The 17337-nt window shown below is 40.4% G+C and overlaps 1 protein-coding gene and 1 long non-coding RNA gene across 3 annotated transcripts; one reads left to right on the top strand and one right to left on the bottom strand.

Annotated features, from left to right (window-relative positions):
* Positions 1-3454: 3454 nt before the first annotated feature.
* LOC127586282 (uncharacterized) lies at positions 3455-6954 on the bottom strand. Its single transcript, XR_007958668.1, has 2 exons — positions 6599-6954; positions 3455-4497 (listed from the first exon to the last, which is right to left on the bottom strand). It is a non-coding gene; the product is annotated as an uncharacterized LOC127586282 (long non-coding RNA).
* Positions 6406-15855, top strand: h3f3c (H3 histone, family 3C). Of its 2 annotated transcripts, none has more exons than XM_052044090.1 (4): positions 6406-6543; positions 8793-8945; positions 12449-12602; positions 15169-15854. In XM_052044090.1, exons 2-4 carry the CDS (start codon positions 8818-8820, stop codon positions 15295-15297), a joined length of 411 nt encoding a protein of 136 aa, XP_051900050.1. In that variant the 5' UTR covers positions 6406-6543; positions 8793-8817; the 3' UTR covers positions 15298-15854. The 2 variants fall into 2 exon arrangements, with proteins under 2 accessions (XP_051900050.1, XP_051900051.1); XM_052044091.1 differs by having other exon boundaries at positions 6439-6543; positions 8796-8945; positions 15169-15855.
* Positions 15856-17337: the final 1482 nt, after the last annotated feature.

The following is a 17337-nucleotide window of genomic DNA, read 5'->3' as shown; positions in this document are numbered from 1 at the left end:
TCCAGAAACCTACATTAATGATCATTGAAATCCTACATGGCAGTTTAAATTTTGCTAATTAAATAAATATTGAATAAAACCAGTGGCAGTCATGTTGACTATGAAACTACCTGATTGTAAAAAGCCACTTGTTTCCTTTCCTACAGCGTGCCTATGAACACTGCCCTGTACCTTGTCCTACCTGGAGCAATTTACTAAATGCTGACTTTCCTCTGATGCTCACCTCCTATGAATAAACAAACAAAAATGAGGCTAATCAGTATTTACCCTACTGTCAGCAAAAAACACTAGAAGTAGCTACATCCAGGCAAGGGTAAAAATGAAACCCATTTGACATTTTGAACAGTGGGCCCTTTGCCTCAACAATGACTTTAGTTAAATTTCTGCATAATTATCTCCTTTGAAAAATATAATAGATTGATGTATGAAGGGGAAAAATGAGAACCATGGTTGTGTGCTGGATGTTGGATGGACCCTTAGAATCCTCTGACTTCTCTTCACATGTGGTGACCAAAGATCAGGCTTGGGGCAGTGTCGATCCTAAAATTGGGAGGCAGCTCCTGTAAATGGTTACCTTTTCTACATTTAAACTGTAACCTGATAGGTATGTGGAGCAAAAAGATTGGGGCAAACAACCTGTTCATTCATTCATTCAACATAATATACAACTGGAACACAAATGAGTAGCTCATTATTGAAGAGTAGCTCTTCAAGATGGAGGGGAAAAAGTAAATCAAGGCATAAGAAATCCTGATTACTGCCACTTTAATCAAGTCCCAGCAGAATTATTTCCCAAAAGTCAATTCATCCTGACATCGAGGTCGTAACAATATTGGAAGGAATTGAGACTCCCCAGCCTCTGACCAAACAAAATGGAGAAAGTGCATCTGGGAAGGGACTAAGAACTTTGAGTCTTCTCATCAATAACTCAGCAAGGTAGCACACAGTTCACCCAGTCAAGCACATCCTGACCCACCTCTGGCACAATCTGCTGACTGCAAATAAGTTTCATCATTCACTCTGGAACCCACAGAACTGGATTGGAAGTCCATCCACCTTAATCCTGAGAGAATGCCCAAGAATATCACATGGCAATCTGGCACTGTCACAGTAATTCATTGTTGTAATGGTAGAATTGCGTGTTATTGTGGAAATAACCATCTCCATGATACCATGAGAACACATCATTGATGCTACAGTAGCATCACAATTTATTCAGGTCAATGGCTGGGTTTAAATCCTGGAACTCCCTATTCAACAGCACTGTGGGAGCAGCTTCAGCAGAAGGACTACATCAATTCAAGGCAGTAGCCCACCATCACCTTTTCAAGGGCAATAAAGGATACCCCGATCTAAAAATTGATAAATAAGAATAAAATTATTACAAGATAGCTGTGGCGGTCGCAATGTCACGTCAATGGGATGAGTGACCTCAATGTTACACACCACCCAGCTGAGGAACGATCATTGACATCCAACAGAATCATTACTGGCAGCCCTTCACTCAAACTTGCAAACACAAGTATATTTTATTGAAACCCCCTCCCCCCAACCCAAGAAGATTCTGAAGCTTCGTTCAAAGGAATATTCGGCAAAAATCTATTGCATTCCCATGGCTTTGGGGTAGGAAATTAACAGTTTTATAGTCCACAGCACAGACACAAGCCAAAATGTTCAACGATGCAGCTTCTGCTCTCACACACCTTACCAGAAGGATTAGACAGATAACTGAAGGTGTGACTCAAGATAAACTTTTGCAGGTAGGAAGATGGCTGAAGAATAAGGGCTGTATCAGCTAAAGGATCGGACACTGATAGGAAGGAAAGAACACTAGAACAATATTGAAATGCTACATGGTATGATCTGGAAGAGATCACAAAGCAATGATGGTAGAAGCCATGGAAGGATTTTTAAATAGTGATGAGAATTATGCAATTTTGATGAAAAAAGGGCTGGAGAACCACCAAGCCTGAAAATACAGATTTCAACTAAGCTATCTATACTGAATGATCTTACTGAGGAGAGGAATTTGAGATGAGAGAGAATGAAGATGAGGGCAGAAATCTTTTAACATCTTTACTGATGGCAACACTAAACAAAGGAATGCTGCTGTGATCTGGTGTTAGATGTTCAGGCAAATTAGACAGCAGATCTGGGGTTTGATATGTGCTGATTGAATAGCAGGTGTGGAAAACTGCTGTGGCTGAGAATATGAAATCAAGGAAACTATTCAGAAAACTCACCAAGCTAATAACGTTGTGACAGGTGGGCAGCCTTGAAAAGGAAGTTGGAAGGACAGTGCGGACTGGCATGTGATCTGGAAGTAATTATTTTCCTTCGATGGAGGGCAAGAAGAAACAAGGTTTTTAAATGACCAGGGAGATGCAGTTGTTACAGCAGAAATGATAAGAATGTAGAATGAAGGCAAGTGAAGGCAGGAAAACAACAGGATGGAAGTCAAAGAAAAGCAAGATGAAAAGTAGTAGTTAAGTGATATCAATGAGGACAGCAGTTGTGGAGAGGAAAAAAGCTAACTTTCAAGTTGACAACTTGCTACTGTACTTACGACAACACAGATAGCTGCCAATTGGCCAATGGGTCCAAGACAGCTCCCAACCGTCTGGGAGAAACCCACGTGGTCAGAGGGAGAATGTGCAACCTCCATATATTTTGGTTACCCCTATTGACATGTGAACTTCTCCAGATACTTTTGTCCTACAACTTGCAATGAATCTTCCCCTGAGGATCGTTACTTTGTGCTTAGTTTCACAAATTAACTGGCTACTATTCATTGGTGCCTTAATGAGAAAGTTAATACACACTGAATTTCACAGGTGGCCAATACTGTGCAGCTGATCATTGACCTTCATCAGCCACTACCACCAGGGGTCAACAGATGCCAAATGGATTTACCCCTACTTGGGTCAACAAAGCATTTCCGTTGCCTTCATCGTTAACAAAATCAACTCTTATCCTTTCTTCACTTGGTGATCTTGATCAGTCAGTTAAGAAACAAATCTCTCCCACTACCTTCTCAACCATGTTAAATACAATATGCACCCATGGACACTCTGCATGTTTGTTGTGGGGTAGATGTTGGTGAGGTTAACAATTTAGCAAAATTCTGAAACTAGAGAACAGAATACACTTAGGATTTATTATGTAGACTATCCACTGTTACTGTGTTTCCACTTCTATCAACAGTGCTCCAAGGCAGCTTACTGACAAAGATCAGATATGGAAGATGCAGGCTGGTTCAGTACTAATTTATTTTAGGAATATTTAAGAACAAGATCAGAGTAGCATCAATGGCAATCCCTTGAGATTCACAATAATGATTTCAGAAGCTGGTCTTCAGTCCAATTATTCTGACTTGGCATCAACATTACAAACACAAAACTTCCAGGAAAATATCAAATGACTGCTTGAACAAAAATATTAACACTGGAATATGTCATTTTAGTTGGAAGGAATATTGAAAAATTCCACATTTATTATTTTTATACAAATGATTCAGATCTCCCAAGCATAATCGGGTACTTACACTGAGTTTATCAAAATGGTATTATTCAAATACTTTGATATTCATTTAGTTTTTAAACAAACATTCATATAAATTTCAGTTCATACATTAGAAAAATCCATCTCTTTAACTACACCATTACAGAACCAGTGTTGTACATGGGAAGTTTGACACAGAGGTGGAATTCCACATCTCACAATAAAAACATACACATTTAGACACAACTTCCACCAATGTTATTGGTGTGAATTATCTGTACGACAATGGGAGCTTGATGAAGCAAAGATCTTCATGAAATTGATGCTGATACCCACGGATCAGAAGCCTCAGAATAAAGTAATCTTAAAAACATGCGAGCTCTTGTTTTCTGCTGCCTTGAGTCTTTGGGATAGAGTTGAACATGGAAGTCAACTCACAGGACAGAGAGTAGGGACAAGGATTAAGTTTAAAAAGATTACACTTGCTTCCAAATTTCTCCATAATAATTTGTCCATACTTATAATGGAAATTATACATTTAAGCAGGTAATGCTGTAACTGTAGTCTCCTACCAGGAAATGCATAGTAATGGCACCACTGTACATGTTATAATTATAACAAGGTCAAGTTTACAATGAAAGCTGCCATTAGAAATAAGTTTATGAATTTGTAAGCTTGACTTCAAAGATGGGGTCAGAATTATATACAAAGCCAGGTCCAATTACCCTTCACTCTTTAAAACGACTTCATCTGACAACTATAATTATTTCCCCCTGTGCAGTTCTGTTGGAGATTTAGAATAGCGGATTAAATAATACCTTAAAAGTAAAATTTTAGACCCACATGCATTTAACTGAATGTGACAAATTTAATTAGCCATTGTAGAACTTGGTAGAAATGCTTTTACATTTACACACATCAGGAAGAATTAATTTTGGAATATGTAGTTCCATTCATGATCATCAGGAGGTGCTCTTTTAAGTCTTGTTCTTCCATCTGGAGTGAAAATGTACAAGTTTGCAACATGAATAAAGTTTGTGGGCAAAGTTAATTGCCAGAAAGTGAAGTAGCCAATTCATAGGGCAAATGGTTCTCTACAACACAAAGGGGAATATAAGCAGAACCTGATTTTGGGGGGGGGGGGGGGGGTGAGAAAGGGGTGAAAAAAATTGAAAATGGCCTGATAAACAACTTTGCCTCTGCAAAGTTTTAGTCAAAAAGTGAAAAAAGTGGATAATTTATGAGACAGAGGACCAAAAAGTGTGTGTGTGTGTGTGTGTGTGTGTGTGTGTGTGTGTGTGTGTGTGTGTGTGTGTGTGTGTGTACGCGCGCGAAGCCTAAAGGCAGGTTTGGTACATGAACTGAAATTACACTAATAAAAGTGGGGTAAATATAAAGTTGGCTAAGTTACAATTAATAAAAAGGTTGATTTAGTTCATTAATAAAAGTAGGAGTAGAAGTTCAAAGCAATCACATATTAGTAAAATTTCCCAAGTTATAATCAAAAAGAGAAACTGGTTTAATTATGAGGATGGATAAACCGAAAGTGACACTATATTGGTAAAGTTGGCACTGTTAGGGTAAAAAAAACTTAACTTTTCTAGAAGATAAATATATTAATACTCAAAAAAATTGAAAGTAGCTTAATATTGGTAAAATTTGTCAACTTTAATTCAGAAAGGGAAATCAATTCATTTAGGAGATGAATATATTAATCGACTCAAAAAATTCTAAGTAGCTCAATAATGGTAAAGTGTCAATTTACTTTAAGAAAGGAAAATCAAGTTTTCTAGGAGATAAATAATCAATAGACTCAATATTTGAAAGTAGCCCAATATTAGTAAAAAGTGTCAACTTACTTTAAGAAAGCAAAATCAGCTAATTTAGATTAAGACTCAAAAAATAGAAAATAGCTCAATATTGGTAAAACATCAACTCACATTCAAAAAGGGAAATCAACTTTTCTCAGAGATAAATAATCAATAGACTCAAAAAAAATTGAAGGTAGCTCAATATTGGTAAAATTTGTCAACTTACATCCAGAAAGGGAAATCAACTTTTCTAGGAGATAATCAATAGACTCAAAAATTTGAAATTACCTCAATATTGGTAAAACTTGTCAACTTGAAAGTAGCTCAACATTGGTAAAACTTGTCAAGTTGCATTCAGAAAGTGAAATCAACTTTTCTAGGAGATAATCAATAAGACTCAAAAATTTGAAATTAGCTCAATATTGGTAAAACCTGACAACTTGAAAGTAGCTCAATATTTGTAAAACTTGTCAAGTTGCATTCAGAAAGTGAAATCAACTTTTCTAGGAGATAATCAATAAGACTCAAAAATTTGAAATTAGCTCAATATTGGTAAAACCTGACAACTTGAAAGTAGCTCAATATTTGTAAAACTTGTCAAGTTGCATTCAGAAAGTGAAATCAACTTTTCTAGGAGATAATCAATAAGACTCAAAAATTTGAAATTAGCTCAATATTGGTAAAACCTGACAACTTGAAAGTAGCTCAATATTGGTAAAACTTGTCAACTTATATTCAGAAAGGGAAATCAACTTTTCTAGGAGTTTCAAAAATTTGAAAGTAGCTCAATATTGGTAAAACTTGTATTCAGAAAGAGAAATCAACTCATTTAGGAGATGGGGGGGGGGGGTTTAAAAAAATGTTGAGAATGACCCAACTTTGGTAAAGTTGGTGAAAAGAGGAGAGACTGGCGGGATTTGAGAACTGGAAAATAAATGAAGTGGGAAGAAGAGAAAGAAAAGATGGGAAATGGCAGTGTGTGGGGAGAGGGGGCACGAATAAAAAGGGGGGGGTGTGGTGTGGGGTGGGGGGACACACATGAAGGGGGTGGGGGGAGAGAGTGGTCACCTTGGCCAAGTTTGGTGCTCTGGTCTGTTGATGCCCTGGGTGCGCGCGGTGCATTGTGGGGCTGTCGCCCCGCCGCCGCCATTTTGTCAGTCCCACAGACCGACGGCCCTTTGTCTGTGTCGGACCCCACTCGCTTGTCTTTGGGTCTCTCCCTCCGACAAAGGTAAGCTTTTCCACGGCCCCGGCCTCCCCGCTCCGCACCGGGACCCTCCGCTTACCTCTCGCGCCCCACCTCCGCCGGTTTTTAACTCCGACTTTTACCTCGGGAGCCGTCGAGAAAATTCCAGAAGATGCGAGAGAGACGGGGGGAAAAAAATCGCCTCAGTCGAACAAAAACAAGAGGCCTTCGGTGACTGGAGGGGGGGGGGAGGGTGTGAATAAATGAGCAAAACTGGTGGAAAATAGCCCAGATCGGCATGGGATGGATCTCCAGGAACTTTAAAGCGTCTCTTGTGTTGTTTCTGAGAGGAACGGGCGGTTATTTGAGAGCTTTTGTGGTTTTATTCGCCGATTCTTTTCCCCCTTTGCATGGCTTCGCTTTCGCGGCGCCTTCATGTTTCTCGTCCTCGCCTGCGCGCCGGCCAACCGAACTTGAGAAGGAAAACAAGCCGCGCCCCACCCCCAACCCGCGGCCAGCCCCCGCCCCCCTTCTTCTCCTCCCATTGGCTGCTGCCCCTTCGCTTCCCCCGCGGCGGTTGGACGGAGCAGTCTGTCCATCAGCGCTCCCCGGTCCGATTGGTGAAGCCGCGCTGTCAATCAATAAGGGGGCCAGCGGTGGCGTGAACACGCAGGCGCAGCCGTCGCCGCGCACCTTGGGAGTTGTAGTTAAATATTGCCCTGGGACGGCGTAAAGATGCGTAGGCGGCGGTGCCGCTGTGTATTCTGGGAGATGTAGTTTGTTTTCTGGTCCATGCAATTTGGCACATGCTCCAAAGGACTACAATTCCCATTCGCACGCTTTGGATTAGCTGTCATTGAACTAATAGGGACACACTGGGAATTATTCCCTCCTCCGTATTTGAATAAACAATAATAGAGATGAAAGAAATAATGCAATCTTATTATTAAATTATTACTTAATAGGGGCATGTTACTTAAATTGCACAATTATGTAAAACATTTGATTTTTACATTTTTCAATGTTATAGTAATTTGTACAATTATCAGTGCAATTTGCTGCAGTACGATTGGAAAGACATGATGTGGTTAAAACTGTCGGATTATTCCTCAATAAACTGAATGAATGATTTTGCACCCGAGAGTCCTCCAAACAAATCAAGCTTTCCCAGCAGACTGTTGTGTCGGAGCGGACTTTTGGTCGTGGGTCAGATTGCATGCCCTTTCTTCCTAGTTTGGCAAGTTGTTTGTAAACCATGACCAGTGCTAAGAACGTTTCTTAAAATCAGTTACTTTACATGAGATATTTTATATGCTCGATGCATGGAATTCTCCAATGTGCGTTAATACAATTCAGTAGGGGCATATGGAGATGTATTCTAAAGGGATCTCTTACGTTGGTCTGTAGAATCATTTAATTATTGCAAATAAATCTTTAAATATAAAAGATAATAAACGTTCTTGTGCATTTAAACCTGGTGTATGTTATCCTGTCACTGTACCCTGTTTCAAGCTGGAGAACACCGTATCCATCAGGAGACCACCGTATCCATCAGGAGACCTAATTAGATTTCTCTAAGCGCGTTTGGATAAGTCTGATCGCGATGAACCCTTCATTTGCTAGGGCTGCCTCCATTTTGAAACCCTTATAGTTAGTTTCCTGAACTAACTGTAAAGGAGGTTTGTTTCAATGCCTAATTTGATTGTTGAACAAATTTTGCCTTGATTTCTATTTGTTATAAATATTAAAAGAATGAAGTTCGTTTCAAGAATTGTAAGTGAAGATATTCATTTTATGAAATAGTTCTGTTGCCAGTTGATTTTGCTTATAAATTTACACCTGGAAAGTTGCCAAGATTTTATTTGTCTATTAGACTCCGTAAAGACCAACCAATGTTTACTCGAGCAGCAAAAACGACAAACTCCGGGCAAATGATCCTTGCAAAGCTTTGCTCAACATCACAAATATTGAACAAATTAACCATTGCTAATGAGTCAAAGGACTTCTGGTTTCATTCTAGGAGCCCAGGGCGCCGTCTACTGGCTGCTTCAACAATTGTTGAAACTGACACGATGCAAGTTTCCACAAAAACAGACTTGCAATTTTCCATTTAAAGTTTTTTTTTTCCGATGAGCTATCCTGAACACTGAGTTTTAAGTCTCAAGTCAGTTCCATTTTCATGCCGCAGCTCTCTACACAGAGTCTCCCAAGGCAACCAAAGACAACTTTGATACTTTCTCAGTTTGCCAGTGTTTTGGACGTCCTAATCAGTTGTACATTTGCCTTCCTCACAGCAGCTTGGTGTGAAAGCTCCTTGAAATGGCTCGTACAAAGCAGACAGCTCGTAAATCCACTGGAGGCAAGGCCCCGCGTAAGCAGCTTGCAACCAAAGCAGCGCGCAAGAGTGCGCCTTCCACTGGTGGAGTCAAGAAGCCACATCGTTACAGGCAGGTTTTTGCATTCTTTTTAGGTGCTAAGCGAATGTGCCGATAGGTTATGAATGAGATAAAGGATCAGCTCGCTCTGTCTCTCACTCTCTCACACACACGGATTTAAGGAGTAACTTTAAGAGCAACAACTATAACTTTACATGTAGGTGTTGGAACCAGATATTTGTATATGGGTTGGCAGAATGCAAAACCAGGGATATCTCCTTCATTTTTTTTAGATGTTATCTCTTCCATGGTCTGCGCCTGATTGCTAAATCCACAAATTGTCGACATTCTTAATTTCCTGTAGTACAGAAAGTGGACGATCAAAGCTGGAGACCTTCTACATCAGGCCTTCCACAGTATGATTTGTGACCTGTTGTGAGCTCCATTCAGATTGCTGAGCTTCATGGAAAGGCACACTGTGGCCCCATGCATCACCAAACCAGTAAACACTGGCGGCCTTGGAGAGATCTGAGTGCCCAGTGTCACAACTGGAACTGCATTATGCTGGGCGTGGTAGGAGCAGTACTGGGTATCTGTGCATGATGGATCTTAGCAACAATGCTCTTTCAATAATAGCAATTCACTGGTCCAGTGATTTGTACTCTCCTTGATTCACACAGAAATTGGAGCCTTACTTTAAAATTCCCTGTAGGAATTCTCCTGTCAGCATTTTTTAAAAAAGTGTGATTTCAGTGTTGGAAGAACTTACAGGAGTGAAGTTTTCTGTTTTCTTTTTCACTTAAAGCATTGTTGGATTACGAATCCAGGACACTGGTTGTCCTTTGATGTTGATGAGTATCTGCGGCCAACTCGCCAATAGGTCACTGCTCATGACTAATCTGCTAAAGGCAGATTTCCTGCAGTTGCCTTATGATTAGCAGCAGGAACCCTGGTTAACCTCAGCTGTTGTAAAACCCTCATCCATGCCTGTTAAGTCCCCACCTGGTTATCCTGTCAGCCAGTCTATTGTTTTCCCCTTAATAAATGTGAGGTTTTCCAAAACTTTGCTGCTTGTGTTCTAAGTCACACCAGGTGACTTTCACCCATCACTCTAGAGCGTGTTGATGTATGTTGGCTTCCAGGTAAGCAACATATCAATTTTACATTGGATCCTTTTTCCAAATCCATCTGAGGACTTTCCCTGTTGTTGTAACTTCGTTCAGCTTTGCAACACTCCTGAGATTTTTCTGTTCCTTCAATTCTGGCTTCATAAGCTTCCCTCAGTTTAATTCCTGCATGATTGTGCCTTTTAGCTACCTGACACTAAGCTCTAGAATTCTCTACAGAAATTATAGGGAGGCTATGGTTGCAGTGGAGAGGTTGCAGAAGAGATTCACCAGAATGTTGCCTGGATTGAAAGACTTTAGTTATGGGGAGAGAGTGGATAGGTTGGTCTTGCTTTCCCTGGAGCAGAGGAGGCTGAGGGGTGACCTGATGGAGTCACATAAAATTATAAGAGGCATAGATATGATAAGATCTTTTACCCATAGTAGGGGTATCAAAAACAAGAGACCAAAGGTTTAAGATGAGAGCAAGGAATTTTAAAGGACATCTGAGGGGAATGTTTATTGCATGATGAGTGGTTAATATCTGGAACATACCTCCAGTATCTGGAACATGCCTCCAGAAGGGGTGGTGGAAGCAGAAACAATCTCTATGTTTAAGAGGCAATTAGATGGGCACTTAAATCAGCAAGGTACTGGAGGATATTGACCTAATGTGGGCAAATGAGATTAGTGTAGATGGGCAAAAGGTTGACGTGGACATGGTGGCTGAAAGGCCAGTTTCTGTTGTCGTATGAAACCTCCTCACCCTTCAATCCTTCAAACATCTACCTCTTTGACCAAGATTTTGGCCATCTGCCTTAAATTTCCTCATGTGCCTTGTTATTTTTATTAATGAAAATCTAGTGAATTGTTGAGGGTTGTTCTTGCTACTTTAAAGTTGCTGTTATTAACTTTATGTTTGAATCCTCTCTGATTAACACAGTGAGGATCAAAGCATAGGGGCAAAACTGCACACCAGATAAAGAACAATGGAGGAGCAAGATGACATTCTGTTTAACATGATGAAGAGCATCTATATAAACTAGCTATCCTTTTTGGTGTGAGATCTGGACAGTGGTAAAACACTCAACAGTCTCGTCAGATTAGTGCTTAAGTTTTGACTTTCGCCGCTAGTGGCCCTCAATAAGTTTTGTAAGTAACATTCTCCCTAGTGGTAGAAGTATTTTTTTAAAAATGGTGCAATTTCAGTTTTGGAAAATCTTGCAGGAGTCTTTTTAGTTCTCCAGTTTCTTTTTCACAAAGCTTTGCTGGATTACGGTTCCAGGACACTAGTTGTCTTTTGGTGTTGATAAGTACTTGCAGCCAATTCACCAATAGGTCACTACTTATCTGCTAAAGGCAGATTTCCTGCCTTTTCTGCCTCTATCCACTGTCTCCTTCAATTGCAACTCTACATACCCACCTTCCTCAGAGCACCTGGAATGAAGCAAAGGCACCACTGTTTTCTAAAATCAAAAAGGACCTGTTGGAATTTTTAAAATCATAGCTCTAGATACTTATGCAGGCCATTTCACCCATTATGTCAGCTGATAGATTAATTCTGCTTTCCAGTTCTCAATCTCTTTCCTTGTAGGTTACAGTACATCAAGTGTTCATGCAGGCACCTTTACTGTGATGAGTTCCAGACTCCCACCATCTTCTGGATGAAAACATGTTCTTCAATTCCCCTCTAATCCTTCTATGAGTGACCTTAATCTGTGCCCCCAGTTATTGACCTCAAAAACATGTCTCTTTGCATTCAGAATTTGCTTTGAAATCTCTAGATGAAAATTTGTTGTGGAGGTCAGTGTAGAAATAATAGGTCAGTTAGTATATGTTAAGGGGAAGGTGGATGGCTTTGAAGCATTCTATGTTCTAAAGCTGCTGTTCCTGCTAAACGTATGTACGAATTGTTGAGTTAATTCAGTAGCAGAATAAATTTTGATTTAAAAAAAAATCAAGCTCAATTAAAGTCCATGTCAAAATCAGCTTGCAAATCTGCAGAATGAAGATCTAAAATTCTTTTGCCTCTAAAAGCTGCTGAGGCCAGTTATATATTGAAAAATTAAGCTGCAAAAGACTTTTCATTGGTGAAAATATAACAGATTGCGGAACCAATGGAGTTAAGATAGAGATCAGGAATCATCTAATTGAATGCCAGTGCAGAATTATGAAGATGAATAACCTTCAGTTCTGTATTTTTGGAGAAGTTGGAAGTCTTTCTTGCTGACAGAATCAGGTTTATTATCACTGATTTGTTTGATGTGAAACTTGTTGCTTTTGCGGCAGCAGTACAGTGCAAAGACATAACAATTATTATAAATTACAGAATAAATAAATAGTGCAAAAAAAAAAGGAATAATGAGGTAGTGTTCATGGACCATTCAGAAATCATGGTGGAGGGGAAGAAGTGTTCAATGTACATACAAATTTTTAAAAGTTAATAAGTAACATTTCTTTCTCTATTAGGCCCGGTACCGTGGCTTTGCGTGAAATCCGGCGATACCAGAAGTCCACGGAATTGCTGATCAGGAAGCTGCCCTTCCAGCGTCTAGTGCGTGAAATTGCACAGGACTTCAAAACCGACCTGAGGTTCCAGAGTGCTGCAATTGGGGCTCTGCAGGTGAGCACTCCAACCCCACATCCCATCCTTCCCTGCTGCACTGTCTGCTCTCCCGAGTACCTCCTGCTGTCCCATTCTGAAAATCTTTCCCTGATGGCTCTGTGGTAAATAAGGTTCTGTATTGCACTGAAGAAGGGACCTAAGTTTGATCCCTGATCTGTGCTGACTTAGCTTTGTGGAGAGGGAATGCAGGGTGATCCTAAACTACTAAATTAATGCGTGTTGGATGAAATTATCCCAGCTTCCCAAACTTTATGCCGAAATATTCAAAGGATAGTTCAAGCACGAGGACAGGAGTGGGCTTGGTTGTAATGCATCTGCAGTCAAGTAGCCTACCAACATTTATTGAACCCAAATACAAGGACTCCTGATTTGACCTTGGCAGATGGGGAGATTAGTATGTGCTACCCAAAACTACCAAAGAAAACAAAATCATAATCCAAAATCAAATTACTGCAGATGCTGGAAATCTGAGATAAAAACAAATTGCTGGAAACATTCAGCAAGTCGTGCAGCATCTGTGGAGGGAGAAACAGATAATGTTTCAAGTCAATGACCTTTCATCGGAATTGGGGAAAGTTAGAAATGAAATGAGTTTGCAGAGAGAGGAAGGGGAGAGGCCGATAGAAGAAAAGGGAAGGTGTGTGATGTGGGGAGACCAGGAGAAGGAGGTTAGCATCATAAAACGCACAGAACCGGGCCCTCCGGTCCACTGAGTCCGTGCCAACCATCAACCACCCATTTACACTGATCCTACGTTAATCCCATTTTTTTTTTCCCTCTCCTCACATTCTCATCAACTCTCCCCTGATTCTACCTCTCACCTACACACAAGGGGCAATTTACCGTGGACATCTTTGGGACGTGGGAGGAAACTAGAGCACCTGGGGGAAACCCATGTGATCACAGACAGAACGTGAAAACTCCACATAGACAGCATCCAAGGTCAGGACTGAACCCAGGTCTCCAATCCTCTGAGGCAGCGGCTCTACTACCTTAGTCACTGTGCCACCCTTGTTTGGCACAGGTTGATGCAAGTAGTGGTGGTCCTGTGAGCTGAAAGAGAGTGGTAAAGGCTAGGGCATAATAAAACTTGTGTCTGGGGAAGGTATTAGTCGGAGGAGACAAATGGAATCTGAAATGCTGCATAAGCGAGAGAGGCATACAAGGGTGAAGTGGCTGATTTTATGAAAATTTTGAATTCACTGAGTCCTGAAGGTTATGATGTGCCTATTTGGGAGATGAGGTGCTGTTCCTTCAACTTGCATTGATGTAGGAGGCCAAAGGTAGAGGCCAGAGTTGGTACATGATGGAGAATTAAAATAACAGGCAACTGAAAACTCAGATTCACCCTTGTGGATGAAGCAATGCTGTTCTGAGATGCAGTCACCCAATCTACATTTGGTTTCCTCAATGCAGAGAAAACTACACCGTGAGCACTGAATGCAATATGTTAATTGGGAACTATAAGTAATTCGAGGAAAGGTCATTGACCTACAGTGTTAACTGTTTCTGTCTTCATAGACCTGTTTCCAGCATTTTCTGTCGTTATTTTAGATCTGCAACATTTGCAGTTTTTTGCTTTAATTTATTAATAATTCCTTTAACGTTTAAAATTAATGCCTTTTATAATGAACCATATAAACATTTGGTTAGGAAAGGGATTCCATAGGCTGCTGACTACTGTGCTGCTAAGTGAGGGTGTATCATGTGGAAGAGAGCCAAACACAGGGAGATGTGAAGATGCAGGAATAATTTGAAGTGATCATTGTGAGATCCTAGTGTTTTTATACAGTGTTATTATCCTCCCCTCCTTCAATTTAAACAGGTGAGTAAAAACCTTCCAGGGCTATGGATGGGGTTAACTTGATGGGCCACGTGATCTTTTAGCACATTATTAGACCATATTGAGAAGACCATATTTATTACCCATTCCTAGTTGCCCTAAAGATATTAAGAGGTAACTGTCCAGTATGTGACGAATTCACACACGGCTTGAAAGATTCTTTTAGACCATAAGACATAGCAGCAGAATTAGGCCATTCGGCCCTTTGGGTTTCCTCTGCCATTCAATCATGGCTGATTTATTTTTCCCTCTCAACCCCATTCTCCTGCCTTCTATCCATGCTAGTACCTTTCCTGTAATACCATGGGCTCCTATCTTGTTTAGCAGCCTCATGTGTGGCACCTTGTCAAAGGCCTTCTGAAAATCCAAGTAAACAACATCCACTGACTCTCCCTTGTCTATCCTGCCTGTTACTTCCTCAAAGAACTCCAACAGATTTGTCAGGCAAGATCTCCCCTTAAGGAAACCTTGCTGACTTCGGCCTAAGAACACATGGATCAATTGCATGTTTACAACAATCTGGTCTTTTTGTAATTGTATTTGGTCCCAGATCCTCTTAGTTTGAATGTCTGGTTTCCAGCCTGTGAATACTTTGTATAGTGTACTGAAATAGATCGTGTGTTTGTATAATTGTGGGGGTGGGGGGGTTAGTGGTTTTAAACCATGTGATAGATTCACAAGAGCAACTGAGTGACTACTTTCCTCTCTCTGTCTGTGCAGGAAGCCAGCGAGGCATACCTGGTTGGTCTGTTTGAAGACACCAACCTGTGTGCCATCCATGCCAAACGCGTTACCATCATGCCGAAGGACATACAGCTGGCCCGCCGTATCCGAGGGGAGCGTGCTTAAATATGAAAGAGAGAAAAAGAAAAATCATGTTTTACCGTGGGTCTTCTGTATTATTAGTAAAGGCTATCATTTTTTTCCTTATCCTTATCCATAGTAGGCTACATCATCTGAGCATATAATCTTGATTGTTTCAAAAAGAGGTTTAGGTCTTCTGTATTTGTATGTCCCAAAAAAAAGGAATCTTTGTTGAGATGTTAACTAACTTTCAGTGGTGTTTTTTGTAAAATTCGTTTTTCATACCAGCAAGCAATTAAAAAAGGGAGAATTTATACAATACAAGGTTTTGTAACAAAACCCAATTTACAACTCAGTACACCGAGCAGGGGAGCACATGGACCTGCTTCTATCAGCAATCTGTAAGATATTCATACAGATCACTATGCATTTTTTTGTGTGTTTTTTCACTTATATTTGATAATTCTGCATTCTAGGGGTAGGCATGATGATTTTTTTTCCTATTTCAATATTACGTGTCACAAAATGTTTGATTCTGATCTTTGTAATTGCAAAATTTTCCCATGAAAAATAATATTAAATAGATACAGAAAAAAATCCCAGATGTGTGCCTTTGTGTGTGCACTGGCTGCTTTTCTATATCACTTCTCATCCATGCTTCTGGCAGTCATCTAACCCGATGTACTCTTTAAGCTTACCATTCAAGCTCAACAATTTTTTATTTACTTTCATTGTCTGCCCCTAAGTAGGGTCATAAAGAGATCTTGGAAACAACCCCACTGAGTCCGGCCAGCCATCGGCCAACCATTTACACCAATCCCACATTAATCCCATTTTTTTTTATTCTCATCAACTCTCCCCTGATTCCATCACTCATCTAGGCACCATGGGCAATTTACAGTAACCAACTGGTCTATCAACCTGAATGTCTTTGGGATGTGGGAGGAATCCCGAGAATCCTGAAGAAATCCTCATGGTAAGGACAGATGTCCCAAATGAATGTAGTCAGATTGTTTTTTAGGTCCATCGCTAATACTCGTTTTATATTGAATCAACTGAGTTTAAATTCCCCAGCTTCTACAGTGAGATTTAGACTTGTATCTTCAGATTGTTAGTCCAGGTTTCTAGATTACTTGTTCAGTAACATAAGCACTGTGCTACCATAAGATTTGACCACTTACGGATAAGTTCCGTAAATATGTCCATCCTGAAGCTGGCTAAACTTCACGTGGAGCATCTTGTACCATTCGTGTTTCACCTGGCCCACACTTACTTTGTACACCTGATATAAAATGTTGTTATCTTAAAGGGTCAAAATGACTTTGTACAAATGGTAGTTATCAATAATCACAGAGCTTTGTTTTTAGCGATGGTGATCCAATGCTTGTGATATAGCCAAAGAATTTCTCTGAGGAAGTCCTGACAAAGTGGTGAAATTCTCCATATACTTTTCAATATAGCTTGCAATTTTTCTAGTAAATTCCCCTTAGCACACAAAGTCTTCATTGACATTCCCCGTGTCGAACCAAGGAAGCCCTGAAGTGTCAGAAGTGGATAAGATGCTAAATTGAGTCCCCCTTTCAGTTGGACAAAAGACTCCACAGCAATATTTTGAAGGACAGCAGCGGTTATTCCTACAGATGTGACAACGTATGAACATAGGAAGTAGGAGCAAGAGTAGGTCACTTGACCCTTCAAGCTTACTCTGCTATTTAATTCCCTCTCTCTCCCCAGTCTGCAACTACAAGGCTTGGTTCTATGTACCTCACAGGTACATGGAACCATAGATCATAGCTAAAATGATTGTAATCTGAACTCTGCATGATAACCTTTCACCCCTTGCTTATCTACTTTTGCCTTAATACTCAATGCTTCCACCATCCTTTGAGAAAGAGTGTTCCGACTCTCCACCTTTTGAGAAAAGAATTTCACCTCGTCTCTACATTAAATGGACAGCCCCTTATGTTTAACAATGGTGACCCCTCCTACTCCCTCCAGTTCTACATTCTCCCACAAGAGGAAGCATCCATGCCATACCTACCCCATTAAGACCCGTCAAGATCTCTCTTCTAAACTCCAGCAGAT

This window comes from Pristis pectinata, chromosome 35 (assembly GCF_009764475.1).
Source record: "Pristis pectinata isolate sPriPec2 chromosome 35, sPriPec2.1.pri, whole genome shotgun sequence".
Classification (NCBI taxonomy): domain Eukaryota; kingdom Metazoa; phylum Chordata; class Chondrichthyes; order Rhinopristiformes; family Pristidae; genus Pristis; species Pristis pectinata.
The sequence above is the reverse complement of the archived record's forward strand: the minus strand, read 5'-3'. Positions and strand labels throughout refer to the sequence as shown.

Excerpts from the sequence above, each read along its gene's own strand:
- h3f3c (XM_052044091.1), top strand. The coding sequence starts at position 8,818 with ATGGCTCGTACAAAGCAGACAGCTCGTAAATCCACTGGAGGCAAGGCC. Across the intron at positions 8,946-12,448 it reads AAGAAGCCACATCGTTACAG|GCCCGGTACCGTGGCTTTGC; the intron begins GCAGGTTTTTGC and ends TTTCTCTATTAG. Across the intron at positions 12,603-15,168 it reads CTGCAATTGGGGCTCTGCAG|GAAGCCAGCGAGGCATACCT; the intron begins GTGAGCACTCCA and ends CTGTCTGTGCAG.